Source organism: Neurospora hispaniola (assembly GCF_033458365.1).
Source record: "Neurospora hispaniola strain FGSC 10403 chromosome Unknown B0T23scaffold_5, whole genome shotgun sequence".
NCBI classification, from domain to species: Eukaryota; Fungi; Ascomycota; class Sordariomycetes; order Sordariales; family Sordariaceae; genus Neurospora; species Neurospora hispaniola.
The window spans coordinates 2,050,529-2,077,949 of record NW_026944410.1 but is presented as its reverse complement, the minus strand read 5'-3'; the positions used below and the strand labels follow the sequence as shown (position 1 = coordinate 2,077,949).

Sequence of the window (27,421 nt, the reverse complement as noted above, 5' to 3'; positions counted from 1 at the left end):
CGAGGTACTTCCCTTGGCATGGACACTACACCTCAGATTTGCTGCTTCCCTGATTAGCCGACCAGATCAAACAACTGTACTAAATCCCGAGAGTCTCGACGAAGTGCAGAAGCTCTCTGCTCTACATACCTAGGTACTCCTTCCCTGAACGAACTGGGGTCAAAGTCAGCGGGTGTTTATGCTCGCTCCCTTTCCAATCCGTGTCGTTCCGGATTTTTCACTTCTCTTTTTCCACCACATGTGCCGTCGCCCCCTGCACGGTGCAATCGAGCCTGCAGTGAGTGCTAGGGGCGACGCTGCTGTGCTGCAGCAGGCACTGGTAGGTGCAGGTGGTACCTCTACTGGTGCATACCCCAGTGCCCGGAATATAGGTATCCACGGCAGCAGGATCCCATGCTCCATCCTCGCTCCTTCCAGGTTGCTTCCAGGCCGGGCCTGAAGAGGAGCGGGCCACAGGGGTCCGGTCCCTGGTCTGCTGGGCCTGCTAGTGTAGGTACCTACCTAGTCGTAGGCCTGAGAGTCCCCGCTCCCTTCTCCGCCTCCTGTTCTCTCCTTTCTGCTGCTTGTGTGCCGAGCGGATTGGCGTGCAACAAGCGTGCCTGCCTGGGGCTTCCACAGCACTCAACGCTGCCGCTCTGTGCGAGTGCCGCAACCAGCCCGGATTCTCGTGGCCTTCACCTTCCCCTTCCATTTCCCTTTTCTCTCCTATCCTCGGTCGCTCCTTTCTCCTCCTCCTCCTCCTCCTCCCACTCCTCCTCTTCCTCCACCCACGCCACACCTTCTCTCCGCGGTGTAGACGTCTTCAGGTTTTCCAACTATTCACGGTCTTTCGACGCGTGGATATTACACTCTCTTTTTCCAAAAGTCGTCTTCGGGACTCTTCCCTGCCGCAGGGCGTGCCATTCTTTAACCACCACCACCATTAACACACAGCTCCAACCCGATCAGACGGACTACCTACCCAACGTCCCAAAATCAATTTCGACATTCGTTTTGCGACTCCCAGATTCTCGGCTTGACCCTGAACAGTCCACTCCTTTTTGCGAAGCCATCACCACCAACAAATACCACTAATCACCACATCGTATTGCCAACTACATACAGCCCGCCTCTTCGCTGTGACCTCGATCTTGATCCGTCGCCAATATACCCTCGTTCTTTTTGGACCCGTTCTTGGACACAGACGATCTCGACTTGCCATCTTCTGCCTCTGGAAAGACCGCCATCGCCAACCCGCAATCATTTACTGAGATTTGCATGTTGATTTCCGTGGTACATATAAATGTTATGACAACACCATCTTGTTTGCCTTAAAACAGTCGACATTGCGAAACCTTTCGATTTGGCGCCAAAGATCACGACGGCATTATCAGTTCGGTTGTTTCAGCGTTGGATTACATTGAGGAAGGGTACCACGATTGGTGAAAATGGAGGGAGATGTTGGAAGGCTTCATTACGGCTTGGGACGCCGAATCCCAATTGTCAGACGTCATGGCAGCATGGGAATAGGTTCGGCAACGTTGGGCTCTCGAATCCCCACGCCCGTTCTTGTTGCCCGTGCTGTTGTTTCTTCCTCGGACGGCAAGGACTGCGTCGCCAATCCGAATCTTTGCGAAAAGCCCGTGGGCGGTTCGCAGTTGACTGTGCCCATCGTGCTAGGTCTCTGGTGAGTCTACCGACACATATTCAAGCTGATGCAAATCCACTCACAACATTTTAGTATCCCACTTGTAGCCGCTTTCAGTGTCTTCTTCTACCTCCATAGGAGAAACATGAAGAAGCTGGCGGCCGAGGAGGCCCATGACCCCCATAAATCCCTAGATTTCGGCTTGGATGAAAACATGGGCAAAGCCAAAGGGAGAAACATGGCGGGCGAAAAGGACGGCAACGGATCGCGATTCCACGCCCACCAAATGTCGATGGACATGAATCTTTCCAGCCCTTACCTTTTGCCGCCCGATGCTCATGGTTCTCAGTCATCACTCAACTCCTTGGCCCGCACGCTCAACCCGCAAGATGATCCTTTCCGCCCGGTAACTCAGTACACTGCCAGTGATGCCGCCTCGGTTAAGTCCATGCCCAGGGGAACCGACAGGGGCCCTACAGGTCCATTCCGCGGACCTCCTCCTCGTCAAGGTTCTATGCCCAGGTCTCCCGAGCCCACTCACGCCAGGCCTGGTAATGGACCCAGACCACCTAGAATCTCTGTTCAAGATCCCTCTTCAAATGCGACATCAGACAACGAAACAAGCGACTCGGAGAGGACTCTGACTGGCTCGCCAAGGGAGCTTCATGCTGCCACCCACAAGGACGGTGTCAAGCCTCTCGCTTCTCCTAGCCAGCCGATTAGCCCCGCGAATCCTGCTGTGGACGTCGGATCAAAGAAGGCTTCCACGGGCCTTGGTCTCTCTAATATTCCCGAGCCTATGCAGGCTTCAATCCACGATGCTTCTTCGCCCTCTTCCACCCCTGCCAGCACTCCCCGCGAGCCTACTCACCCTTCATCGGCTGCTCCGACTATCCAACAGCCTCAAGAGTACTTTGATCTCCCCAAGATGCCCGAAGAGCCTGAGGATGATGACCGGAGAGGACGTAACATGCAGAGAAAGTCTCAGCTCTACGAACAGCAAGATGCTGCTAAGGATGGTCCCGGCCTAGGTGTACCTCAAAACGGTGTGAACCGCCGCTTGTCTGTTGGTTTCCGTCCTCTACCGCCTGATGATATCATGGAGTCCGAGGATCCCGAGTACCGCGCCAACCGTATCAGGTCTTTCTACAAGGAGTACTTCGAGGACAAGCCTGGTGACGCGCCTCCTGTACCGGCACTGCCCAAGAACATCGGTCAGATGCAAGGAAAGGGTCCTCAGCAACCACCGCAGAACCAGGACTACGACGATCTTGCCGCGCCCTACTTCGACCCCAAGGCGAATGCCTTCGTCATGCCTTACGCTCAACCCGTGGCTCGCCGTGCCATGACTCCTCCCCCATCAGGCCAAAGATTCCCCGGCCCTCGCGGACCTGGTGGTCCCCGCGGACCTGGCCATGCTCAAACAGGCAGCATGAGGGGTATGCCCCCCGGCATCGGTGGTCCTCCCCGCCCTGGCTCTTCTGTCTCCAACCAGATGGGCCCTCCCAGGAGGCCCGGATCTGCCGCTTCAGGCTATGGACGTCCTCGCGCCGGTTCAGCGTTCGCTGGTAGCAATGCCGGTAGCCGTGCGGGTAGCAGAGCTGGCGGACCCCGCAAGCCCATGCCTCCTCCTCCGGCAGACCTGCCTACCGTTCCCGCCCCATCCATGTTGAAGGATGAGTTCTCAATCTTCAACGCGGCGGACTTTGCTCCACCAGAGACTTTCAAGGATCGTGTTCGTGGCCGGTCTCAGAGTCCGGCTGGTGAGCGCCGTCCGTTCCAGACGAAGGTCCCGGTGCACTCGCCATTGGCCAATGCCTTTGAAGAGCTTCCTGCTCTCCCCAGCCCGTAAGATAATCCTGAATATCTTGACCCTCACAATGACTAGCCGTTTACTAACCATCAAATAGTCACACTCTCCACAAGTCAAGCACATTCACCGGTCTTGACTTCGCTCCTCCACCCAAGATTGGCCACGCCCACAGCAACAGCGACGCCGGCTCGGTCCACAGCAATCGCAGTGGTCCCCTTTCGCCTGCAGCGCTCAATGCTATTCGCACCGGCGCTGGACGAGTAGACCATTTACCTGAGGACGCGCAGGTCTTCACGGCAAATGCTGTGGTCGACAAGCTAAAGCCGTCGTGGAATTTGCGTGATTAAGCAGCGGATGGGATGCAAATTTTTAATTGATAATGACGAAAGCCTTTCTTCTTTATATATCCATATTGTTGGTTTCATCATCCCCAGTTTTTCTATCTTAGACACGTCACGCTCTCGCGAACCATGCGTCAACGTTTTGGTTAAGTGGTATTTAGTTGGGTACGAGGACAATACGACCAAGCGAAAGCATTTCAGCGTTTTATTTTTGTTTTGCTGTCTGACCTCTTACTTGAACTTACTAAAAAGATGACGACATAGAGGTAGGGAGAAATTTATGGACGTGTTACACCACCGCTCCTTGGCTGGTTACCGCGATCTAACTTACTCAACATATTAATCCACATGCGCATCCCTTCCCAAGTAGGAAGAGAAAAGCTGTGTATGAATATGAGGAGGGGGCTTTGATGTGACAACTGACGTTTGGTATTGTTGGGATCAATCAGTATACATACATTTCATGCGCATTTACAGAGAACGAGCGGAGGAGAGACGGAATGACGGATGTACAATCATCTTCATCAATAACAACATCATAATCGGCATATGTGTAGATAAAGGGCAATGGCGCGTATGTGAACCACATGGCGGGAGCGTTGGAGATTGAACCGACGGTTAAATTTTGATGCTTTATACGGGCTTTTTTTTTCTTTCTTCTTTTCGCAAAAGATCCCCCTTTTCACCCTGACTATACTTTATTTTTTTATTTTTTATTTTCTTTTTATTTTATTTTTATTTTTCCCACGTCTTCGAATATCTCTAGATCAAGTTGTGGATGAACGGGTGGATTGTTGTCGAAAAGCTGTTAGTTTTTTTTTTTTTTTTTCAACCTTTGCATTTTTTTTTTTTTTTTTTTTTTTTTTTTTTTTTTTTTTTTTTTTTGATATTGTTTGTTAACTCGAGGAGCAGAGAAGTCATCAAGCAGTAACGGAGGGCGACGACCCTCCATACTATCTCTAGCGTAGAAAGAGAACCGTAGAAGGTGAGGTTAAATCATGATTCCCAGGTGTAAGGCACTGACTGACTGGCATTGACTTATCTGACGTTGACTGTCTTCCTCGCTGTTTGTTGGACTGTGGATTCTCTCCCAGCTCTAGAGTAATCTGCTCTTATATTACCTCTAACAGACACCTCTATACTTTTGTCGTCTGGTTCAACTCAAGTGCTTATGAAGCAATTCACAGCATACGACGGTATGGTAGGCCACGACTTCCACACAACCACAGCATCTTGATCTTGTCCTTTCTATAGTTGTCGATGCCACACTTGGGGCGTACAAACCCAGTGGTGTTACGAGGGTGCAGAGTGTACATACAGAGATATGCGACATTTGTCGTTTCGATCCCAGTCATTTGCATCTAACGTGGAAACCACACTTAGATCGGAATTGGAAGTTATGGGATCAGTGTCGAATAAACAGTTTTAGCTCAAAGCTACCTATGTATGATTCACTGATTATCGGATTATACGCAGAACTTACATTCCACCGACTCAACGCAAATGGAATCAATAGACCATCATCAAAGCAAGAAACAATCTAAGCCATTTTTTTTATATCCACAACGCTAAATTCGGCTATTCCTCTCTCTCTCTCCTTCTCTTTCGCTTCCTCTTCCACTTTCGTTTCCACATATGGACAGTGGTAACGACACGTGAAACCGCTTCAGCACCCCTCAGTGTTCTATTTACAACTTACACGTTTTCTTCTTCCGCGGGGACCGTTCTGGAAAAATGAAGTTATACTGATCAACCAAGTCTGTACAAGTAGAACTAGACGACGAGGACTTGACCCCATAATCCTTCTAAGGAGTGGCCTTGCTCATGCTGATCAGACGCTTGACACCGACCTGAACAGAGAATAAATTAGCATATTGGTTATGAACGAGGTTCATTAAGTAAGACGACGAAAACTTACCATCCACTGACCACACTCCTCCGTCTTCTCTTTGGAAATCTCCACCTGGATCTTGGACGCAATATCGTAGTTCTTTCCAGCCAAAGCGCCGGCCAACTGAGCCAGCTGGTCAATCGTCTCGGTCTTGATCAGCTCCTCGTTGTTCAGGTGGTCGAAGAGGATGTTGAGACGCTTTTGGGTATCCTTGACCTGGGGAGCGAAGGAGGCAGGGGCCTTGGAGGCCACGCGTTGCATGTCCTTGCTCAAGATGTCGACGAGCTCCTTGGCGTGCTCAGGGATGTTGGAGCGGTCACCAGGAGGGTATCTGGGCTTGGGTGGGGCAGCGGGAGGAGGGGCCTGCTGCTGGGGAGGAGCACCAGCACCGGGAGGAGGGCCACCACCGGGAGGCCTAGACGCTGGGGGAGGTGCCGAGAAGCCCGCCCGAGGTGGTGGTGGGGCAGCAGCATATTGCTGAGAGGCTGCTGGAGGGGCAGGAGTGTAGGCTCCAGACGCCGGAGGAGGAGCTATTCCTGAACCGGATGGTGGTCCCTGAGTGTACTGCTGCGTGGCAGGAGCAGGGGCGTACCGGTTGGCTGGGGGCGCGGCGGCGGAGGGGGGAGGGTTGTATGGAGAAGCCGTCCGGGGAGCGGGCGGGACTCCATATGTTGGCTGCAGACCGGCGGCAGGCGGAGGGGGAGCATAGGGGTTGGTAGCGTTGCTCGAGACCGAAGAAGGTCTGGGAGGGCCGGTCGGTGGCGCGCCGACATTTCTCGGAGGCGCAGAACCCTTCGGGGGCGGCGGCGGCGTAGGCGCACCCTGCTGGAAGGGGCCGGTTGGTGGCGGAGATGCAATGCCGGGTTGGCCAGGAAATGGAGAAGTGAGGGGGGCAACGCTCGGCGTGTTCCTACGAGGAGGAGCCTTTGTCACCATGGGCACATCATTCCAGACACCGTCTCTCTTGAGCTGCACTGGAGGCGCGGTGGTCTTGGGGGGACCACCAAGTGGGCTAGGCTGACCAAAGTTTTGAGCGGGAACGCTATATCCAGTGACGGACGTAGGAGCATAGCTTTGAGTGGGTGGTGTGTATCCTGACGGGGCATATCCCTGGTTCTGGGGAGGCGCGTATGTAGACGACGAGGCTCCGTACTGGGAAGCGGCGGCAGAAACAGGGGCGAGAGGAGGAGCGTAAGGGTTGCTGGCCGCAGCGCTCACCGGTGCCGGCACTGGCGGGGCGTAGGGGTTCAGAGAGCTGGGGTTGGCCGGAGCCGGAACCAAGCTGGGCTGCTGATACCCGACCGGAGCAGCGGTACGGGAGGAGGTGGTGGTGGTGGTGCGACCAGCGGGGGTGGCTTGCCGAACGGCAGTCTGAGCACCAGCCTTCTGAGTGGCAAGCCTAACACGGTTGCGGGCTGTCTCCGCAGGAGGGTAGCTGGTAGGCAGAAGATCGAGATACTTCTGGGCAACCGACAACTGGCCATGAGCAGCCGCAATGTCAGCGTACTCGAGGTATTTATCGTACAGAGCGGCCAGCTTCCAACCCTCAGTGAGGCTCGTCTCGCTGTCGTTGAACTTGGTCACATGGCGAAAGATGGTCACCTTCTCGATGAACTGCTGAAGGGACTTGGCATGGACCGAGAAGGTGGAATCACCGGCCTCCTCATTTAAGGCAGCTTGCTCAGTCTCCTGAAGCTCGTCCACCCAGAGACCGACAACCTTCTCCAGCTTCGAGCCGATCAGGTAGCAGAAAGAGGCATCCTTCCTGTTACCAGACTCCAAGATGCGGTCACCGAGAGCCTCGCAGAGGTCGGGGAACTCGGAAGGATCAGCATAGGTGCAAAGGGTAACCATGGTCTCCTTCCAGTCGGCAAGATCCGCGTTGTAGGCGATATCCCACAGGTTCTTGGCTACAACAGAGCTGATGAGCCGCAGATAGCTGGGGCTACCTCTCTTCTGTTGGAGATAAGCAGTCTGAACCTTTTCCACAAGCTCCTTGCTGCCGCAGTTGGCGATCAAGAAGGCATCCGACCATCGTTCCTCCTTCAAGCAGATCTCTACCGCCTTCTCAAACTTGCCCAGGATCAAGGCCCTGGTGATCTGATCCTCCAGGTGAGTGTTGCCCACGCTCAGAAGGTTAAAGGGGTTGTCGGTCTTGGCTCCCTTGGTAGCGGCGATCTCAGACAGGAAATCTTCGCCATCGTCGCCGTCTCCCCACATGCTTACAACACGCCTATGCTTCTTGGCCTCTCCGCCGTTAGGCTTCAGAGATGTAGAATCCTCCTGCTTCGGCTCAGGAGACATGGGTGACTCGGCCTCCTTAGCCTCCTCGACCGGCTCGTCCTTGATGAAACCAAGACGCTCGATGATCTTGGTCCGCCCATCAGACTCACTGAGGGTCTGCATCACCTGCCACTCAGCCTTCTCCTCGTCCGTCTTGGCGTTCTCGATATGCTCTTCGCAGATGCTCGCAATGTCGCCGCTTTGAATGGCTTGTTCGAACTTGTCGGTTGCGGAGCCAATGTCGGAGTCGATGGAGAAAGAGGAGATCTGCAACTTGGAAGACCTCTTCTGGCCAGCAGCTGTCTCCACCTTGTTGAAGAAGACAAGCTTGCCACCGAAGCCGAAGGAAACGCCAACGGGGCGTTCGATCCAGGCGGGTGCCCGGGGCAGAGAGAAGGAAGCCGCCTGCGGCTGGGACGCGGCCTTTGAGAAGAAATCATCATCAGAAAGGTTGTTCTGGGCCGCGGGAGCCGCCGAGGGGTTCGTGTTCTGGAGGGTCTGGATAGCGATCTTGCCGTCAAAGGATGCTGTGGCCGACAGATTCGGGTTGTGAGGGTTGAAACGGGTGTAGAAAGTCCAGTTGGTAGCCTCAGGAAACTCTCCATAACGCTCTCCAGTCTGAGGGTTCCAAATGAGGGTCCGGTTGTCCTTGCCGCAAGAAAGAAGCAACCCTGCATCCTGCTGGCACCACGAAAGCGACAAAACGCCCTGATCGTGGCCTTGGAGAGTCTTCTCTGGCGCTTGGGAGTTGCGAAGGTTCCAGAGCAGGATGACGGGAGCGGTATCATCGGATGAAGCCGTCAGGAGCTTGGTCGAGTTCTCTGGGTCCCAAGCAATGGCGCTGACAGCCTTGCGATGGTTGTTCAAGGTTAGAGATGCCTTCTTGGTCTTGAGATCCCATACGGTAACAAAGCCTCCTGCACCACCAGTGGCCAGAATGTTGGCGACCTTGGGATTCCAGGCCAAGCAATCGATATCGTGGGCGGCAGCGGTGCCGAGGCGGAAGGGAGCCGAGGTGTCGTTCACATCCCAGACGAACAGCTCACCCTTGGCACCGGCAGTAGCGAGTACCTGGGGCCTCAGAGGGTTGAACTGTAGGGCCTTGATGGGACCAGTGTGCTTGGTGGTGCGCGAGATGAGGGCGTCCTCGCCGGCGATCAGCTTCTCGGCGTCCCATAGATCCAACGAGCCGTTTTCCATGGCGCCGGCAATAACTCCCCGGGGATGTTCGTCATTGGGCTGGCCCCATGCGATGTCGTAGAACCTATATGCGTCTCTGTTAGTGCGCCCGAAGGGTAACTATGTGTTGAAGCTCTCACGCATACCTGGACTCTGCGGTAATGCTAGCTATAGGCTGGAGCTCCAGGCCCTGTTCCTGGCTGTCCAACTTGAGATCCCATAGCTCCAGCTTAGTCTCGTCTGAGAAGTCGGCATCGACGGCACCTGACCGGGTACCCGTTACAAGCAGGGGGTTTGCGCCGGGCGACCAAGCGAAGGCCGCAGTCCGGGGGATCTCTCTCAACCGGACCATGATTGTTTATGTGTTGTATGTGAATGTCGGCCGCGGGTGGTGATGCGGCTACGCGGGCGGTGTAAATCGGTGGGCGAAAGAGGGGAAGTCAGGGGAAGCTGAAGCTGGCCGCCTTGGTCGAAGGGTGGGAGGAGAGTGCGGGTGGCGTGGATTAATTAAGGTTGGGGTGGGTGGGTGGTATTAGAGCTCTAGATCGTCAGGTCGTGCACTTGGACATGAAAAGAAGTAACAAGACAAGACGACCAAAGCCCCTCCGCGATTGAGGCTGTCTGTGGTCGGTGTCGTGTCGGTCTGTTGGGAGGTTGTGATATGGATGGGATCGAAGTCACAGTGAGTAGAGGTAGTGCTGCTGTGTTGTTAGAGGCATTCCGGGCAGTGAGCTGGAGCGGGTTTGGTGCAGCGCATCCCGTCTGCCTGTCCATTTGTTGCCAGATTGCGGATAACAGCTGCCCCCCCGGCCCCTGACGTTGGCACCACTGGACTTTCCCTCTTGCTGGCTTCAAGGCTGATGCAACCCACACGGCACAGCTCAGGGGCAACAGCAAGATGAGAGCCCGGGCCCATCCATGTTAAACCCTAACCCTTTATACTCTACACTGCCTACACTACATTCGTACTGACAACTGTTACCTCTTTCCATCCACATGATGTGGTGACCTATATATACACATATCCTTCAACAATATCCAAATAGCTATCGATACATCGTCGTGTAAAGTTTCAGAACCATCTCTACTTGTGCTTCCTATAAAGCCCTCAAACCGAACTGTGGGAGAAACCCTTATTTGATGACGTACAAAGCGCCTGGTGCATGAACTTCTTGGATGGCCCAAGCTTCCCCGCTGTCACGCTGGTGGGGTCGCGACTTTTCAAACTTCAACGTTTCTCCATGTCTCACTCGCTATCACTCGACGACATCCAGCACATGAATGATCTTTGTACATAACCTACACATCGACAGTCATTACTCACAAGAGAAGTCACCAAGATAAGGATCACACTTAATTCATCAAAACAACGACATCCTTTTCTTTGCGGCAGTCATCCAGCCTCGTCAGGACACAACACACGTTAGACCTTCAACCTCGGCTGAAAGTACACAGAAGCTACAGTCACTTTCATCAAGAGGCGTTTCAAGTCTTACTTCAGTGACTGATCATTTCCACACTTGCATCACCCAACCTTTAACAACACCGATCATGACAGACACCACGCGCTGGAAAGCCACCGTCCACATTCGCGGTCTTGCACCCGCCGTGACGACAGCCACCATTCACGACGCCTTCATTCCCTTTGGCGAGATCGCCGATATCTCGCTGCCCAAGAATGAGAAGCCCGACTCAACGGATCCGCACAGGGGCTTCGCCTATGTCGAGTACGAGGATGAAGAAGACGCTAAAGAGGCCATTGACAACATGGACCAGTCCGAGCTGTTTGGCAGAGTAATCAGGGTCTCGGCGGCAAAGATCCCCAAGAGCGCGAAAGAAGGGTTGGGATCCAAGACTGCCGTTTGGGAGCAAGTGAGTTTCGTCTACGGGGGATGCTCGGGAATCACAGTTGATACCTAGACTCATACTAATGCGCTGGCTCACAGGAAGGATGGCTGGCTGAGAATGCCGTCAGTGAGGAGGATCGTTTGGCTGCTACTGCGCCTGATGACCCTATGCAGGGCCTCGAGGGACTAGATGTGGCTGGACCGAAACCGCAATAGAATCGGTCATTGCTTGGTCCGTCTTCAGCAAATGGACTCTCCCCGGCGAGGGTCGGGGGGGGGGGGGGGGGGGGGGGGGGAGAAGCGAGTTTCTGTGTTGATACCCGGAAAGAGAAGCATTGCATGGCTACGGCGTTAAATGGCATCATTGGGACTTGGGTGTATTTTTTTGGAAAGTGTATCACATTCTGTTGCTTCTTTTTTACCATTTGACATCAAAATCGACAAGGTCACTTGGACACCACTTCGGGAGCCCTCACTTGGACAGAAATGACAGCCATCACCCGTCTGACCGCATTCAACTCTTTTGTAGGATTAACCGTGTTGATTCCTGGTCATCATGTACAATGCTACGCAAAAAAAAAGGAGGCAACCTTTCTCGGGGACACTTTCCTCGTTCCCTTATCGAACATACGCCCCATGCACAAAAATCCCTGGTTGTTCGTTTAGTGCTTCTCTTCGTGAGCAGCGTGGAGAGCGTGCGAATCGGCAGCACGGTTCTGGCGCTTGAGACGGATGGTCTTGTCAACGACAAGGTGGCGAGTAATGGAGTAGATGGCAGCGCTGACGGCGAAACCGACGACAACACCTACTCAGTCAAACAATTCCCCCCCTTATCAGCACTCGATCCAGGATGGCATCCATATGTATAATAGCTTGGTGCAAGCTTACCGAGAGGCCACAACTCAGCGGGAATGGTCTTGATGCGCATGCGGAGGCGCTGGGAGACGGTGTGGGCTGTACCGTAAATGACGTTGTCAGTCGCGGATATCCCCCCCTCGCGCAATTATTTTGAAACCCTCCATCTCCATTGCCAACTGGGGTAAATGCTCCTGAAGCTCCGGGAAATTGTGTGATAGCTTTTGTTGTCGTAGAATGCAACGGTTGGGTTGTTCGTTCACGTACCGGCCTGCTCCTCCTTCTATAGCGAGACAGAAAAATCCCATGGTTAGTAACTCTGACGCAATGGCACCTCCCAAAGCTTCGGAAAAGTCGCGGACTCGAGACCGGGTATAGCTCTTACGGGAATGGGGCGCATCATGCGGGGGGTCTGGCGGAAAGCCTGGCGGGCGACACGGGAGGCGAACATCTTGCCGGCGTGGAATTGAGTGGAGATTTGTCTTGAGGGATGGTGTTGCGCTACCGCGGTGGACGAAGAGAGCAGCTTTTGCGATCGAGGTTGGCAATTGAACTTTTGGCTCTTTCTTTGCCTCAAATCAAGATGCGGGAGTTCGAGCGTTGAGCTTCGTTCGGCTGCACGGACACCAGCCGGGGGGGTTCCACCTGCTGTTAGGTGAGGTCAGCTCACCGCAGCTGGCGTCCAGCTGTCCCCGGATTCGGTCGAGGAATCATCGCCCGTCGGAGTGCCGTCACCATTCGGGGATTGCCAAGACGCTGCATGAGTGCTGAGGTGCCGCGAAAGTTGGTGCCTCAGGCTTCCGGATCGAGGCAGTCTCTACAGCGGACGAAGTTCTGGCTTTCAGAAGGTGCATTGCCTGGCACTGCCTGGACGGGGAAGGAGGACAGTGCACTGACTGCAATTCGTCAGAGCTACCAAAAGCTAGCACCCGTGCTGTGGAATCGATCCACTCGGCTCACCTCGCCTCATCATCGCCGCAAAGGTCAGAATCTCACAGCAGCTCTGCTCTTCCACGTCCCCGTCAACACCCGCACCTGGTCCAATCCCACAAGCCATTGAGCTTCCGCCTCAACACCAACTCCCAGACACCACCACCCCCGCGACCACCACCGCAAACCACCGCCAACATGTCCGACGACGAGCGCGTTACCAAGCCCTTCAAGTTCGTCACTGGTACGTACAGGTTTAGTCCCTGAGAATTGGACCTCTGCTCCCCCAAGCAAAGATCTAAATTCCCTCGGCAAAAAATCATGCCGTGACCTCATTGCGCCGGGCCGGAATTTCATTGCTAACAAACGCACGTCGCAGCCGGTATGCAACAACCCTTACTTTTGCTTTTCAAACACATTTAGCTCCTCCGCCGAATTTGCCGAAGATCGGCAGCAAGCCTTCAAATGCTTCACTCGCGATGTCGCCGGAATCCCCGATATACCCCGGTTGAAGATAAGCTCAAGCTCTTTTGGCACGGGGGAAGAAGAGGAGTGCATTGTGGAGACCCCGAACATCGAACTTTGCGCGGCACGGGGCAAACACCCCTTCTCCATGCCAGCAGCTGCTAGCTTTGCGGATGCGGATCACGAGCGAGCGAGCAGAGCCATCGATACCAGCACCAAAGAGAAATCGCCAAAAAAAGAAAAACCTGTGTTCTGACGTATTGCGTGTTTTTTCAAAAACTATTAGGTGTCGACGCCCGTTTCCCCAACGTCAACCAGACCAAGCACTGCTGGCAAAACTACGTCGATTACCACAAGTGCATTCTCGCCAAGGGCGAGGACTTCGCTCCCTGCCGCCAGGTTAGCCGCACCACCACCACTAATTTCACCACTGCCGTCAGCTGTTGCTTTGCCGGATGAGAAAGAGAAAGGGGAAACGTGGGGACCGGATGGGATACAAAGCCAGACCGAGGACGACAAAGCTACGAAACGAAAAGGGACCCGAATGCTGACTGACACCTCGCTGTTTATTAGTTCTGGCTCGCCTACCGCTCTCTCTGCCCCAGCGGCTGGTACCAGAGATGGGACGAGCAGCGTGGTACGTAACGGGGAAACAATCCTTTATTCACTGCTAGGAAAGGGCCGATAAAGGGCATGTTCACTGACAACTTCTTACAGAGGCTGGCAACTTCCCCGTCAAGCTGGAGTAAATACCCCTGAAATGCTTGTATGACGCGACAGGAATAGGTGGGTGGATGATGACAAAAGTCAACCACCTATCAGGACTCACTTCACCCTACATCAAACCTAGTTGTATTAGAAAGCTCTTGGTAGTATTGGGGAATGCACATAGAGAGTATGTTGGGGTTGGCGCAACGAAGGTTTCCCGTTGAATCTTGCTGAAGTGATGTCATCAAAATAAAAAATGAATCGGATCAGAGCTCCTTCATTGAACTAAATTCGGTATTTCACTAGGCTTTGTATGATGTGGCCTATATGTATAGTATGTGGTATCATGAAAACCCCCTTTATCCCTATTCGCTACTCATGATGAGACAATCTAAACAAAACCAAACTCCCGATAACGCCATATATGAGTTGTCTTCCCGAGGCAGTCAAGAGAGTCAGGTTCACCCGTTACATCCCAACTTACACCACCGAGATCTCCATGAGTCTATGATATCTTCCATCGAACTCTCACTCATCATCAGAGCTCATAAACTCATCATCGTCATCAAAGCCAGCGAAGGTCTTGATCTGCGCCTTTGGCTGCACCGTTTCCTTCTCTTTGCCTTTAAGCTTTTCCTTGTCCACCACCATCTTCGGTTCCGGCTCCGGCTCCGATGGTGGTGTAGCCGCACCATCCCGCTCACTCTCCTTTTCATCCTCACTCATCGCTTCACCACCCGAAGACGACCCACTCCCACTCGCCGAACCGCCCTCCCCAGGATTCGCTGCATTCGCCGCAGCCGCCGTAGCCGCCAACATCGACAGATTATCCGTGTACGCGCCCTTCTTCAGAGCCGTCATAACCGCCTCCCTCGTTCTCTCATCCAGCTCCTCCTTATCCTCCACCCACTTACCATCCAACATGAATCCCCCACCTCCTGCCTTCCCATGCCTGATCTCCTCCTGCCGCTTTTCCGTCTGCTCTACAATTTGCTGCCACCGCTTCCTTCGCTTCTCTTTTTCTTTTTTCTCCATGTCGGGTTTGATGGCCAGGTAATCGGCCAACGCCTTGGCCTCTGTGATGGTCCGCAAACGTCGTCCATCTAGGTTACGCGAGGATCCGTTGTCTTCCCCTTGCAAGCCGTTTTTCTTGCGTTTTGAAGACATGCGCCCGCCTTGGGCGCGAAGCTGAGAACCGAAACCGCCTTTGCCGCCGCAGAGCGGGAGGGAGAGGCGGAGGGGGAGAAAGTCATTGTTTTCGAGACCTGGCAGGAGGGAGGAGAGGGCCTGAGTGGAGGAGGAAGGGAGTTGTTTGTTGGAATTGGTGGTAAGGAGAAAGCGGAAGGTGGCAGCTGATTCCAGGGAGCCAGGCAACCGGGAGAGGAGCCGGTCGCGCAGCTCAGTGACGGTTGTTGTGGCGGGGAGGGCGAAGGTTAGAGTGGGTGGGAGGCCGGTGCCGGCTATACTGGTAATGAGGACGTTGATGGTGTTGGTAGGATCCATTCCGATGATAACGACAAAGGTGCCGGCAGACTTTTAGATCGTAGGCAATTGTGTTGGCGTTGATGCACTGGGTTGTAGGTTTAATGCTTTGATCCACGGCGTGATGTCGATGATGGCAGATGAACGCAGCCTCCCTGCGCTGTGGAGCGACGATGTGCTTATCGAAGTCTTGATCGTCAATGACGCTGAACAACCGCTACCGGAGAAATATCAGAGTGCCAGGCCGGAAATTCGTCTGAGACGGTTCGTTGGAAACGTCGGGATTGATTTTGCTTTGTTGCACTCGGAAGGGAAGTCGTTTTGGAGATGAACTTCGCCTCTGCGACGCCAATTTGGAGAACCGTCATGGCCGCTGACAGATGGGGCAAGCCACACGGTCCAGCCTTATCTGCGGACTTGACCCAGGTCGGACAGGGCGGTGAGGCGCCAAGACTCCTGAGAGTGTGGCGGTGCCGCCCCGCTAGTTTCGCAACCCTACTATGGCATTGGAATTTCGGCACGCAGCCCACAAATCACTTAGATCTCGAATTTTGAGCTCTCGACTCCCGCAACGCCGACACTTTCCCCGGACCAACACCACCAATTGTGTCGACACCGGTCATCTCGTCAAAATGCTTATTCCCAAGGCTGACCGCAAGGCGATCCATGAGGTATGCGAAGTCGATTTTTTATGACGGCCAGACATTGAAAATGGAAGGAGAGTGGACATTGTTGGAGACGGAAACGAGGGCGTGCAAATGATTGCTGGGGGGCCGTCAAGTTGAAAGTGGAAGCCAGAACGTTATGCTGACCATTTTAATGTAGTACCTCTTCCGTGAGGGCGTCATGGTCGCTGAGAAGAAGTAGGTTTCCACCCGAAATTCCAGTCAAAGATACACACACGTCCAGCCTTGAACCGTTCGATTCGCACGTATTTTGGATGGGAGGGGGTGGGGTTTCGTCGCCGTCCGCCATTTCTGCTGTCGACCGATTATGCCTTACGACGAACATATCAAACGAACTCCAGCCCGCTATCGCGACATCGACCCAAATCGGCGCAGACACAGAAACAGACGCCAGCACGAACTCGCCCTCTGTCCGCCGTGGACACCCGCCAACGCGAAACGAATAACACATGCTAATTCGTGACACCCGTTTAGCTATGAGTCGACCCACGAGACCGGCATCCGCAACCTTTATGTCATCAAGGCTTGCCAGTCTTTGACCTCGCGCGGCTACGTCAAGACCCAGTTCTCGTGGCAGTACTACTACTACACCCTCACCCCCGAGGGTCTCGACTACCTCCGCGAGTGGCTCCACCTCCCCGCTGAGATCGTCCCCGCTACCCACATCAAGTCCCAGCGGTCTCACGCTCCCCCCCGTGGCATGCTCGGCGGTGAGGAGCGCCGCGAGCGCCCCTTCGGTGGCCGTGGCCGTGGTGACCGCGAGGGCGGCTACCGCCGCCGTGAGGCTGGTGAGGGTAAGGAGGGTGGTGCCCCCGGCGAGTTCGCTCCCCAGTTGTAAGTTGCTCCCGCTGTCTAGGCCGTCAAGGTTCCTCTTTTCTGGCGAATGTTTCAGATAGACTAACATTTGTCTCCCAATAGCCGTGGTGGTTTCGGTCGTGGCCGCGCCGGCCGTGGTGAGGCCCCTCCCTCGTAAATGTCGGAAGGCGGAATAATCTCTCTCAATCTTGGGTTGCCTGAACAACAGGCATAAAACAGCATGGGCACGACATGTACTCTTAAGTCTTCACGAGAAAGAGTGAAAGGGTCGACCAGCAATTGCACACCTACTCGCCGGGAACCGTGAGTGGTTTGTGAGGAGTTGGGTGGATAGAGATCATTCGGAAAACTTCTGCATTCAGGGTCATCATTTGCGGTCAATCGATTTCACTCGCGGCGTTCATTTTCGTGATTCTATACCTCCATCAAGAACAGCTTTCTGCACGTCTACTCTGGCCGAGTGCGTTTATGACGTGATGACTTCGGAAAGGTGGAAGCTGGACGTGCATAGACTGGAGGTTCGGGGAAAAACTACCAAGAGGCATAGAGTTTGGCTCTCTAGGACAGAAACAGCCTTCAGATAGCCAATCCCATGTTGTTTGTGTCGTCGGACAGACACTCGGGCATTTACCAAATGGTTTCCTTTCCCATGAACACGGAGTGTGGCAGAGTCGTTGATGAGTCCGCATCTCTTCAAAGCAGGTTAAAACCAGGGTCGTCTTTTGGGAAAGAGACTCCAATATAGCCGTATTCACCAGCCTCACCAGTGTCATTGTTTACACCGGGCCGTTTACCCCTGAGTTCTTGGGCTGCAGTCGGGAGAGAGTTTCAGGAGATCGGACCGTTTTTAACGAGAATTGTTAATTACCACTCCGCTCATGGATGTAACTTACCGGTACGCAAATACACACACATAACCCTGAACGTAATTCCGTCATTACTTGCCTGGAGTTCTCATTCGTTCGATGCCAAGACATTCTCTTCTCCTCCAGTTCAACGTCAACTCGTTCGTTAATTATTTGACTCGTTTCATAAAGGAGAGTATACCAGAGTCTGAATTAACTAACGCCTTGTTTCGCTATTCAAGGACATAGGTAGGACGGATGGACAGCGGCTTTCGATCCCATCGCCGCGGCGCATCCGCGCGCCTTCGCAAGACGTTTCGGTACCCGAGTGAGGATGAGGCCGATGACGAAAATGCGCTCGAGGTTATGGACGAGCAAGGTATGTGCTTATCATGTTTCTGTCTTGTGCTCCTCTCTCCTGTCAAATATTTTGTTGCATCTGAAAACCCACGTTCTTTTTTTTGTCAACCTACCTATACACTGAATCAACCCTCACTCATATGTATTCCCCTCCTACGTACCTACACATACTCAACCCATCCCGATCACCCTCTTCTCACATCCCAATCCTCACCCTCGTCACAATTCATCATGTCCAAGTACTAAACAAAAGACTCTCAATGAACAGAACAAGAATCCCTCATCACAACCCTCACCACCCAAAACTCCCAACGCAACTCCCAATTCCGCTCTCTCCTCTTGCTCATTCCCGCCATCGCTTCAGTTCCTTACCTCCTCGTCCTTTTCTTGTCGCCTTCTTCCTCTTCCTCTTCTCCTTCCCATTCCCCTTTACATGGACAAACAAAAACATCAACCAAAACATCAGTAATCTTCTCCCTCCTCGCTCTTACCTCCCTAGCCGCCACGACGTTCATCACGGTCAAACTACCTCCTACCAAGACTGGACTATCCATTGTCGACTCTCTGGCTTCTTCTTCTTCTTCAGCCACTACGAAGAAGAAAAATAAGAGGCTTCCCAATCAGTACGGTGCTGGCGTTCTTACACCCTCGCCGTTGGAGACGTGGTTACCGTATTTAAACGTAGGGTTGTGTGTATTGGTGCTGTTGACTGGTCTTGTCACTGGTGGGGCCCAGGGAGGAAATGCTGTGGGAAAGGTATATCTCGCGGCGTTGCCGGGGGTGATATATGCGGCGACAGTGGCGGCTAAGGTGGTTATGGCGGGGGTTGATCCGGAGGGGGAGTTGGGCGGGTTGAGGTATGGGTATAAGGGTGCTTAGGTGGTAGAATGAGGTCTAAGGGGGGGCGGGGGGCTTGGGAGTGGTCTATTTGTGGGTGATCTTGTCGAAGGGGGTATGGTAGAGAGGGTTCGGGGTAAGAGGGTAAACGGATCAGGAAGAGGATTTGGACGGGGGAGGTCCAAGCGAGGCAATGAGAGGGATTGTGATGGGGAGAATGCATGAACATGTGAAATGGAAGGGGTTTACAAGAATAGGTACAGGGGATGAAACCTCGACGAGATTGCGCTGCCTTAACTTGGAAGAAAGACGTCCTGGCAATGCAAGGTAGTCAGGACAATATGTTCAAGGCGTTTGTGTCCCTCGGCTGGTCCATGGGCAGAATGAGACGGGAATTTGGTTGACACCCTTTATTATACTCGCCATGTGATACTGCGATTGCCAGGGAGTGGCAAAATGATCAGGATGCGGCTCGTTCAGGAAATTGCGCTTATCCGCAGAGCCGCTCTTCCTACCTACAGCGTTCATTTGCGCATTTACAGCCGCGGAGTGTGCTTGAGCGAGCTTTTGTGGGAGCCATCAGAGACGATTCCACTTACCGTACAACTCTTTTTCTTGCTTTTGCACCTCGAAATGTGAAGTGAAGGCCCTTACGCATCCTTTGCAAGTTTTGTTGTGTCTAGGTTCTTTCGAGGTTGGATAAACCCTCGGCATAGTCCACCCAGCAAATGGTAGATGCAGACTGCCGTTCACCAAAGCAACCAATGGAGTAGCCTCACCCCAGCTACCTAGATGTCCTATTGTCGGCACTTTATGCATGGTTAATCACAAAGGCATGGCTCGTAAATGCGCAAGTGATGTACCAACATATCCAAGGTCAAACACTACGGCTTGGCTACCGTATGTCATCATTGTTCCTCAGCACCGTTATCTCCCCCTTCCTGCCCAGTTTGTATCCCCCTTTCTGTCATTTCAACATCTGTCCCAGTACTTTTAACCCCAGCCTTTTCCCTCGCTCGCTCCAATCTCTCCTTCAACTCCTCGTTTTCCTCCATTATCTTCTTCAAGAAATCCACGGCTAACTGTATCCCTCCCGCTTTGCTAACACCAGCCTCCTTGTACCCCGGTATAATAATCGACAGATTATCGTAGGCTGACTTGATCATATACCGCCGCCTCTTCTCGCTGTCGATGTGGTTCAGCCTCTTTTGTTCCAGCGTCAGGTTGGGCTTCTTTTCTTTATAGGAGCGACGCCTCTTGCCCGGTCGAGCGGGCTTGTTATCTTCGTCATCGTTTGGTGATCGTGTGTCACCACTCGGGGCTTGGGAGTCTGTGGGTTCTGATACTGTATTGGGAGATGGAAGTCCTTGTTGGCGTGAGAGTTTCTTCCCCTTTGCTCCTCCTGGACCCGCTGACTTTCTACCACCTAGCGACGTCATGGGAGAGGAAGGGGCAAACCCGGATTGGGAAAACGGGCTGTAGGGGCTGTTGGAAAAGGTAGCCAGCGGGCCGGGTGATGCCATCGCGGCATCGTTGTTAGTGGTGTTGTCCACTGTTGCCCTTCTCTTTTTGGGCGGTCCTCCTTCCTCTTGTATGGAGGCAAGTGCCTGAGGTAAGGACGGGCGATGATGTGTTCGTAGCTTGGGCGGTGAGAATGACCCGTGGTGCTCGTTCCCTCGCCCCTGCCCCTGCGTTACAGGACTGGAGGCACGCGTTGTGGCGGCGCTTTGGCTGGGTACCAGACAATCCAGTACCTTCAGTTGTGCTTGGCTCATGACCTCGGAGCTCTCCTGCGTCCTCTGGGGTGTGAATGTTGACTGGGAGAAGCTGGTGTCGGTACCGAATTGGATCCTTACCGGCTGCCCATGCTGGTAGCTGTTTTGGCGGGGTTGCTGCGACTGCCCTGGCTGTTGGAAGATCATGTCGCGGTAGAAGTTATTGGAAGGCTCGCTAATGGACGCGTAAGGGCGCATGGCCAAGGCGATGGCCGCACCGCCGAAGCTATTGTCTGTCTGTTGAATGCCATGTTGCCCCCCAGAAGTACTGCTACCCCCGTAACTTTGCTCGAAAGTGTTCCCTCCATGGCCGCCTACCTCGTTAGGGAGAGCGGCAGCGGCATTTAGGAGATCATGGATACCGTCCGTTGCCCGTGGCGGCGCTTGGAGCTGGTGATTGAATGATGGACCCCCAAAGCTATGTACACTTGACAAATCACTGAAGCCAGTGTTGAAGTTGGTGCGGGCGAAAGGAGCGAACGAAGTATTTGATCCAACAAGGTTTCCCGGCCGCGTATTCCATTCTGAAGTAAAAGCTAAGCCTTCTTCCTCGAAGTCTGGTGATATTAGGAAAGGGTCATCAGCTGCAGCATCATTCAGGTTTTGGAAAAAGCTGTCAAGATATCTGGATTGGTCGTCCGTGAGAAGAGTGGCGAGGGGTGCCGGTGGCTGTGCTACGTTCTGGGGCAAGTCTGCGAGAGACCGTCAAGGCCAGTTTGTAAGATATTTGATTGAAAAACACATACTAAAGGGGGGGGTGAGTGGACTTACAACCGAACACTGGCTGAGGCTGGTCAGGCGTCGGCGGCTCTTGATGATGTAGCGGCGGCGGCGGCGGCATGTCGGCAGAGGCAGGACCAGCAGGCAGTAGCTGATGTGACAAAAGCTGGAGTGAGGGATGACGCGAGGCTGTATGAAGTTGCCGTTGTGTCATGAGAGGCACGATGACGTATGTAAAGAATTTGGCAAGTGTTGCGGCTGGTTCAGCGGATTAGACACTAGATTGGGTTTGTCGCCGCAGGCTTGTACTCGGACTATCGGGGCATGCCAGGCAATAGCACATTTGCAATGTTTACAAGTCCAGCACGTACATCCGGCCTAGCCGGGAAACGAAGAGATATCCAAGACCCCGACCGCTGGGACGGCAAGAGGCCGATGAGGCTGACAGCGGCGGGATAGCCGAGAACGGGGGAACGGCTGCCGGAGACCCGCTGAGGGGACCCGGGAATCGTCGTGGGGCCGGTGGCCGGGAGCTTGGAGGGACGCGGCCTCGGCGGGTGCGTTGCGGTTCGATGATGTGCCGCCACCGGCTAGGTGAGGTGAGGTTGTGGTGTTGACGTGAGTGGCCGGCTCCGCAGTCGGTTTCGAGGCACGTGAAAGACGGGCCGTTGTCGTCGGGAGAGGTACCTCGATGTACCGGGCCGATCAGATGATGTTGGTAGGCCGAAATGTTCGAACGTGACAAGGAACTCGGCTGGGTGCGCTAAACTCCAGTCTCGAGCACGTGTTTCCAGGCCGAGAAGCTTGGTCGCTGTTTGGAAGAAAATGCGAAGATTTCAAGGCGGAGCTTGGAGTGAAAGGCACAAGGCGAAATGAAAACAAGCCGCTAAATGCCGGATGTAGGGACAAACTTGGAAACCGAACGTAGTAATTGATGTAGCACTGTAGGTATATGTAGAGCAGAGGTATGGCAGCCAACCTAGATGTAGGTAGGTCTGTTGGTGTAGAAGCTGAGGCCAGGCGGACAGGACGTCAGGTGTTGTTAGTTCAGACAAATCAAGAACTGGGATTGGGGCGGTTTGGGTTCTTGTGGGGGATCTGATCTGGAAAGCGGCTAGGTACTAGGTATACTAGTGTAATTTAAAAACACCCATTTCTGCATCATGGAAAGGCTCCGTGCTCGAATTTCTCTCTTCACAAGCTTCCTTCCCCCTGGCTTCCCTTGTGGCTTCAGTCATCGCTCGGCTGCCCGTTCCTGGCTCCCGCTACAACGATGGAAGTGGAGGCTCCATGTCAAAGGTCCAGCCCGTGATGAGCACCTCGAGGTTCTGTTAGGCTGGTACCAGCTCACGCTTGCATGGGGGCGAGTATTGTAAGTACCGAATTAACGAACTTCAACTGTCGGATTAGTAGGCAGCATAGAACTTCAATGCCTACCTTCACCATTTGGGTTAGTTTTTGATGGCTGTTTGGTGGGGACCAGCGGGGGTGCTTTCAAGTTCCCTTCAAGTTATTCCCGAAGGTGACCTTTTTCCATCTTTCTCTCTGCCTTTGTTTGGCTCACCAGCTATCATAGGTAATGGTCAATAAGAGGAGAGGTGTGCAAATTCTCTTCATGAGTATACTAGCGCCTGTCCACAGCAATTCGTCGTTGATCGTGGGCAGAGCTTGTTGAGGTCACGAGAGGTAGTATACACAAGCAGAAGGAGAGTTCCCAACGAAGTCCGATCTCATCAATCACATGCAATATCTCGCACGGGGCGGGTTTTGTGCGCTACCCCGCCAAATTTCCCCCTACACTACTTTCCTTCTGTCTGAACCCCGGACTTATTGATTGGTCCCCAGATCAACAAGAGACATCATGACAGGTTGATATGTAGCAGGTACTAATCATGTTATGAGAGTCTCGAGTCCCAGCCCTAGCACTCGCATAGCGGGAGAATTCAGGGCCTCGTTCCGTGGTCGGAGAAGCTGCCTCCAATGGCTTTGATGTGTTCCTCAAACTATACACAAATGGAAGCGATGAAAAGGTATTTTTTGCGTGATCCAATTCGAGATTGTGGATCCCAAGCATTTCAGTGGCCCGGCAACAGGGTGTCCCCGCATTATTTTGTAGCGCGCCAAGGTACGCTACTACCGCCCCGCCGCAGCACCCACAGCAACACCAAACGGGCCCAACTTCCCAAAGGTGATCATTAGTATGCGAATTTCATTCAGTCCTTCCTGTCTTCCGAATCAAACTCCAATGACAGAGTGAGGCGCGTTTCACCTCGCGAGGACATGTCTCTTCGGTGGTCTCCCGCCTCTGAAAATACATAGCCCGGTCGCCGGTCCATGGCGTCGGCCACATCACGGACAGAGACACCACACTAGTGTAATCCAGACCGGGCACTCTGCCCGTTCGGTAGTGTCTGTCGCAGCATCATCAAGATCGTCTCTTTGTTCGTCGGCACCTAAAACAGTTCCAGAACCGTCCCCCGAGCCTAGGCAATTCCACGTCGGGAATCCACCCTTTGCTTTTTTCAGGCGAGCCACGGACGGTGCCGCCACGGCGTGACGACATCCAGTGGTCGTGTGCTTTCTCTTCACATGTCGATGTTGTTGTTGTTGTTGATATTCATCCTTGTTGTTACCCGCTTCACACATTCGATTTTCGGGGGGGTAAACCAACTATCCATCCGTCTTGGACTTCTAGATTTGGCTCTACCGAGGCTCATGACCTAGGTTAGTTTAGCTCAAGCTTATTCAACATCACACCTCGAGTAACATCGACTGGACTCATCGGGGTCCCTGCCAACACTGAGCACAGAGTAAATACCTGAGCACTTTGACATCTACGCAATCAAGCCGCAATGGAGAAGTCCGCACCAGGCTAATTTTGTAATACAGCCTCATAGACGTTATTCTCCTATTTTACACAGCTTCACTGTACATGTTACTGTGCCGCCATGAGCCACCCGTCTCAGAGCCCACTATCTCCTGCTGCAACTGGGCTCCCATCATCCTTGCGCCTCCAGCTTCCCACAGCCCGGTTAGCTCCAAACTCAAAGGGCTGGAAGAGGATCGAAAGTCGCATCCCTCCATTATTACGGCCTCTCGTGCGCGCCTATCTGTTGGGCTATGTGTCTTCGGTTGCCCCGAGATTGTTCACTTTGATTTCCAAGCATGCCCTCAGGTGGAAGGCCGGGAAGAAACAACAGGATGGGTTTGTCGAGTCCTTTGTAAACATACTACGCGGTGGTATGGACTGGCACCGCTTTCCTACCTTTTGCGCAGTCCTGGCCGGTGGTAGCACGTTACTCGAGGTATGTTCTGACTTTCTGTACGAGTTACAGTATCGGTACTCACTCCTGGCCCTAGGTTTTCTTCAAGACTATACTCAATCGTTTGGCCGCTACATTGTCCCATGTCACACGAAAACGGCAAGTATCCGATCACCATCCATCAAGGACGTGTTATTGACACTTGACCATTGCAGACTTTCAAGGTCGTTTGCCTCCTTCATCGCGGCATGGCTCGGTATTAAGCTCTTACAGTCAAAGCGGACTCCAGGTTTTACCGAGACCATATCCTCACCCACAGTCATAAATGTTGGAACACCTTTACCCACATCAGATGCCGTTCCCGCTCAAAGACAAGAAGTATCTCCGAAACAACCCATAAGGACAGTACACTACGCTGGCCGAACCTTGGACCTGACCCTTTTCGCCGTCACTCGCGCCCTTGACGTGATTTTTGGGGAGCTCTGGTCCCACTACAAGGCCCGTCGCCATGGCTCCCCCTCCACCACCGCCAGTAGTAGACTCGTCGAATCCCTCATATCCCGCCTTACCGACCCGGCCATCTTCGCCCTTTCCAGCGCTCTTATCATGTGGACCTGGTTCTACCACCCCTCGCGCCTTCCACGGGCCTACAACAAGTGGATCACCTCCGCCGCTTCCGTCGACAGCCGCCTGATTGAGGCTCTCCGCCGGTGTCGGGCCGGATCCCTCGTGTACGGTAAGGACACGGGCCAGGCCCCGCTGCTGGGCAGTATGTGCAAGGACTACGGTTGGCCTGAGGCATGGGGTGACCCGGCCGAGGCCGTGCCCTTCCCCTGCGAGATCGTCCATATGGGCTGCGGCCCGAGCTGCGAGCGGCACGGCCTGTCGAGGTTCGCCCGCTCGTTCAAGTGGGCCTTTACCATGTACCTGCCGCTCAACTTGCTGCTCGTGCTACGCAAGCCGAACTGGAAGGCGTTGAAGAAGGCGCTGGTCTCGGCGTGTGGGTCGTCGGCTTTTCTGGGCGTCTTCATCACTCTGTTCTATTACGGCGTGTGTCTAGCTCGCACGAGACTCGGGCCGTACATTGTGGGAAGAGACGTAAAGAGTTGTCAAAAGATGGATGGCGGGCTTTGTGTTGGTACTGGGTGTGCTCTGTGCGGATGGAGCATCTTGCTGGAGAACGCGGGGAGGAGGAAGGATATGGCGCTGTTTGTCGCACCAAGAGCACTGGCTACGTTGTTCCCGAGGAGATATGACTTGCGGAAGCAGTGGAGGGAGACGGCGGTGTTCGCTGCCAGTACAGCGGTTGTCTTTACGTGTGCGTTGGAAAATCCGAAGAGGGTGAGGGGTGTTCTTGGAGGGGTTTTGGCGGGTGTTTTGAAGCCGTGAGGCAGAAAAGTTGCAGTGGCAATGCCTTCTTCGAACATCGACAAGGGGAACTGGGAAGACGCTCGACAGTGATGAATCTACATATCGCATACTGCGATGATGACCCAGCCGATCACATCGAGAGTGTAGTCGGGATACTCAGTCTTTGGGTGCCCGGTAATGTCTTTGCTGCCGACTTTTGCAAGGCCTTTCAACAAGATCGGATGAGCACTCCAAGATAGTGAAGCTCCTGGTCACGATACCCGGATTCAAAAATATGTATCAATGAATGGTTTTGAACATGCTCTACTACGTTCACATATGCTCGACTGTGCTACATCGACGGCGAAGTCCACGAATCACCCAAACCACTTTCCCAAGGTCCCGTTCAACATCACGCATGGTTCTTTTCGTGGCATCTTACTGCAGGAACTTTGCAATTACCAAATTACTGAACTGGATCGAAGTCGACATAATGTATAGTGTACATGTATGTATCCGCCATCGTTTTCAAGCGCGTAACTCCATGGAGGTTGTCGGTGATAATGAGGGAGCAGACCCTCTCTCAGTACATTCCCCTCTTTCTTCTTCTCCTCATTCATCATACACTTTGCTTTAAGACCAAGTTACTGCCACCGCGATACAAGAAAGCTTTGAAGTTTCTGATCTACTCAACCTCTGCACTCCTTTACTCGACCAAACTCGAAAGAGCGAGTTCGGAACAGCATACTGTCTCAAACAGCTCGCTCTCCTCCGTTTATGGTTACTTGCTGAAACAAGCATCGAGTAGGAAAAATAGACAAAGTCGTTTCCGCACGATATGATATGACTCACGTATTCAACACTCTCTCTCTTTCTACAGAACATACCAAGCAAACTCAGTCACACGAGATTATCAGGCTCTTGGAAGCCTCGCAAGTCTTGAATATTCGAACTGTTTCTCTCCTACAACACTTCCAATAGAAGTCTCATCACCACTCACAGACCAGTCGACACTCCCAGTAACCAAACTACGACCAGATCACACAACCAACAACCCAAACCAACAAACATCACAAGCTAACATCCAAGCCCTCACCGAGAATAATGCTACGTAACAGCAGGCTCTACCCCGACACCCCTCATCCTCCTCTCCGTCCTCTGTCTCTTTATCACTTTCGGCCCTTGCCCTCCTCTTTTCGCCAAAGACACTTCTTCTCTTCGGGCCAACCTACAACAACTACAAAAGTCTGTCCCTCTTCTCCTCGTCCTCATCCTCTTCCTCTGAAACTCTCCCCCTCTAGTTTCGCCACTGTTTCTTTTGAGGCTGGTGGGGCATCGACTTTGTAGT

The 27,421-nt window shown here is 53.4% G+C and overlaps 11 protein-coding genes across 11 annotated transcripts; 7 read left to right on the top strand and 4 right to left on the bottom strand.

Moving 5' to 3' along the window:
* Positions 1-1,251: 1,251 nt before the first annotated feature.
* B0T23DRAFT_166292 (uncharacterized protein) lies at positions 1,252-4,007 on the top strand. The gene is made up of 3 exons (XM_062832819.1): positions 1,252-1,666; positions 1,721-3,475; positions 3,538-4,007. Exons 1-3 carry the CDS (start codon positions 1,428-1,430, stop codon positions 3,785-3,787), a joined length of 2,244 nt encoding a protein of 747 aa, XP_062691830.1. The 5' UTR covers positions 1,252-1,427; the 3' UTR covers positions 3,788-4,007.
* Positions 4,008-5,185: 1,178 nt separating this feature from the next.
* B0T23DRAFT_360205 (protein transport protein sec-31) lies at positions 5,186-9,902 on the bottom strand. The gene is made up of 3 exons (XM_062836254.1): positions 9,281-9,902; positions 5,700-9,219; positions 5,186-5,631 (listed from the first exon to the last, which is right to left on the bottom strand). Exons 1-3 carry the CDS (start codon positions 9,484-9,486, stop codon positions 5,587-5,589), a joined length of 3,771 nt encoding a protein of 1,256 aa, XP_062691829.1. The 5' UTR covers positions 9,487-9,902; the 3' UTR covers positions 5,186-5,586.
* Positions 9,903-10,685: 783 nt separating this feature from the next.
* On the top strand, positions 10,686-11,197 carry B0T23DRAFT_429716 (uncharacterized protein; the record flags this gene model as incomplete). Its single annotated transcript, XM_062840206.1, has 2 exons — positions 10,686-11,006; positions 11,081-11,197. 2 exons carry the CDS (start codon positions 10,686-10,688, stop codon positions 11,195-11,197), a joined length of 438 nt encoding a protein of 145 aa, XP_062691828.1.
* Positions 11,198-11,643: 446 nt separating this feature from the next.
* On the bottom strand, positions 11,644-12,287 carry B0T23DRAFT_429715 (uncharacterized protein; the record flags this gene model as incomplete). Its single annotated transcript, XM_062840205.1, has 4 exons — positions 11,644-11,786; positions 11,870-11,935; positions 12,104-12,119; positions 12,222-12,287. 4 exons carry the CDS (start codon positions 12,285-12,287, stop codon positions 11,644-11,646), a joined length of 291 nt encoding a protein of 96 aa, XP_062691827.1.
* A 408-nt stretch (positions 12,288-12,695) lies between these two features.
* Positions 12,696-14,212, top strand: B0T23DRAFT_382186 (cytochrome c oxidase, subunit VIb). Its single transcript, XM_062837316.1, is given in 5 exon segments — positions 12,696-13,010; positions 13,028-13,029; positions 13,517-13,630; positions 13,805-13,868; positions 13,949-14,212. 5 exon segments carry the CDS (start codon positions 12,965-12,967, stop codon positions 13,978-13,980), a joined length of 258 nt encoding a protein of 85 aa, XP_062691826.1. The 5' UTR covers positions 12,696-12,964; the 3' UTR covers positions 13,981-14,212.
* Positions 14,213-15,737, bottom strand: B0T23DRAFT_382182 (telomere stability and silencing-domain-containing protein). The gene has a single exon (XM_062837315.1). It carries the CDS (start codon positions 15,440-15,442, stop codon positions 14,468-14,470), a length of 975 nt encoding a protein of 324 aa, XP_062691825.1. The 5' UTR covers positions 15,443-15,737; the 3' UTR covers positions 14,213-14,467.
* Positions 15,738-16,053: 316 nt separating this feature from the next.
* On the top strand, positions 16,054-17,080 carry B0T23DRAFT_405459 (putative 40s ribosomal protein s10-b; the record flags this gene model as incomplete). The annotated part of the gene is made up of 4 exons (XM_062838997.1): positions 16,054-16,092; positions 16,247-16,284; positions 16,582-16,941; positions 17,026-17,080. The coding sequence occupies 4 exons, from the start codon at positions 16,054-16,056 to the stop codon at positions 17,078-17,080; spliced, it is 492 nt and encodes a 163-aa protein (XP_062691824.1).
* Positions 17,081-17,841: 761 nt separating this feature from the next.
* On the top strand, positions 17,842-19,021 carry B0T23DRAFT_382177 (uncharacterized protein). The gene is made up of 2 exons (XM_062837314.1): positions 17,842-18,147; positions 18,397-19,021. The coding sequence occupies exons 1-2, from the start codon at positions 18,027-18,029 to the stop codon at positions 19,005-19,007; spliced, it is 732 nt and encodes a 243-aa protein (XP_062691823.1). The 5' UTR covers positions 17,842-18,026; the 3' UTR covers positions 19,008-19,021.
* Positions 19,022-19,873: 852 nt separating this feature from the next.
* B0T23DRAFT_320123 (uncharacterized protein) lies at positions 19,874-21,674 on the bottom strand (the record flags this gene model as incomplete). The annotated part of the gene is made up of 2 exons (XM_062835157.1): positions 19,874-21,432; positions 21,512-21,674. 2 exons carry the CDS (start codon positions 21,672-21,674, stop codon positions 19,874-19,876), a joined length of 1,722 nt encoding a protein of 573 aa, XP_062691822.1.
* A 2,734-nt stretch (positions 21,675-24,408) lies between these two features.
* Positions 24,409-26,112, top strand: B0T23DRAFT_319967 (uncharacterized protein; the record flags this gene model as incomplete). The annotated part of the gene is made up of 3 exons (XM_062835152.1): positions 24,409-24,755; positions 24,833-24,886; positions 24,939-26,112. The coding sequence occupies 3 exons, from the start codon at positions 24,409-24,411 to the stop codon at positions 26,110-26,112; spliced, it is 1,575 nt and encodes a 524-aa protein (XP_062691821.1).
* Positions 26,113-26,346: 234 nt separating this feature from the next.
* B0T23DRAFT_166059 (uncharacterized protein) lies at positions 26,347-26,975 on the top strand. The gene has a single exon (XM_062832818.1). It carries the CDS (start codon positions 26,580-26,582, stop codon positions 26,913-26,915), a length of 336 nt encoding a protein of 111 aa, XP_062691820.1. The 5' UTR covers positions 26,347-26,579; the 3' UTR covers positions 26,916-26,975.
* Positions 26,976-27,421: the final 446 nt, after the last annotated feature.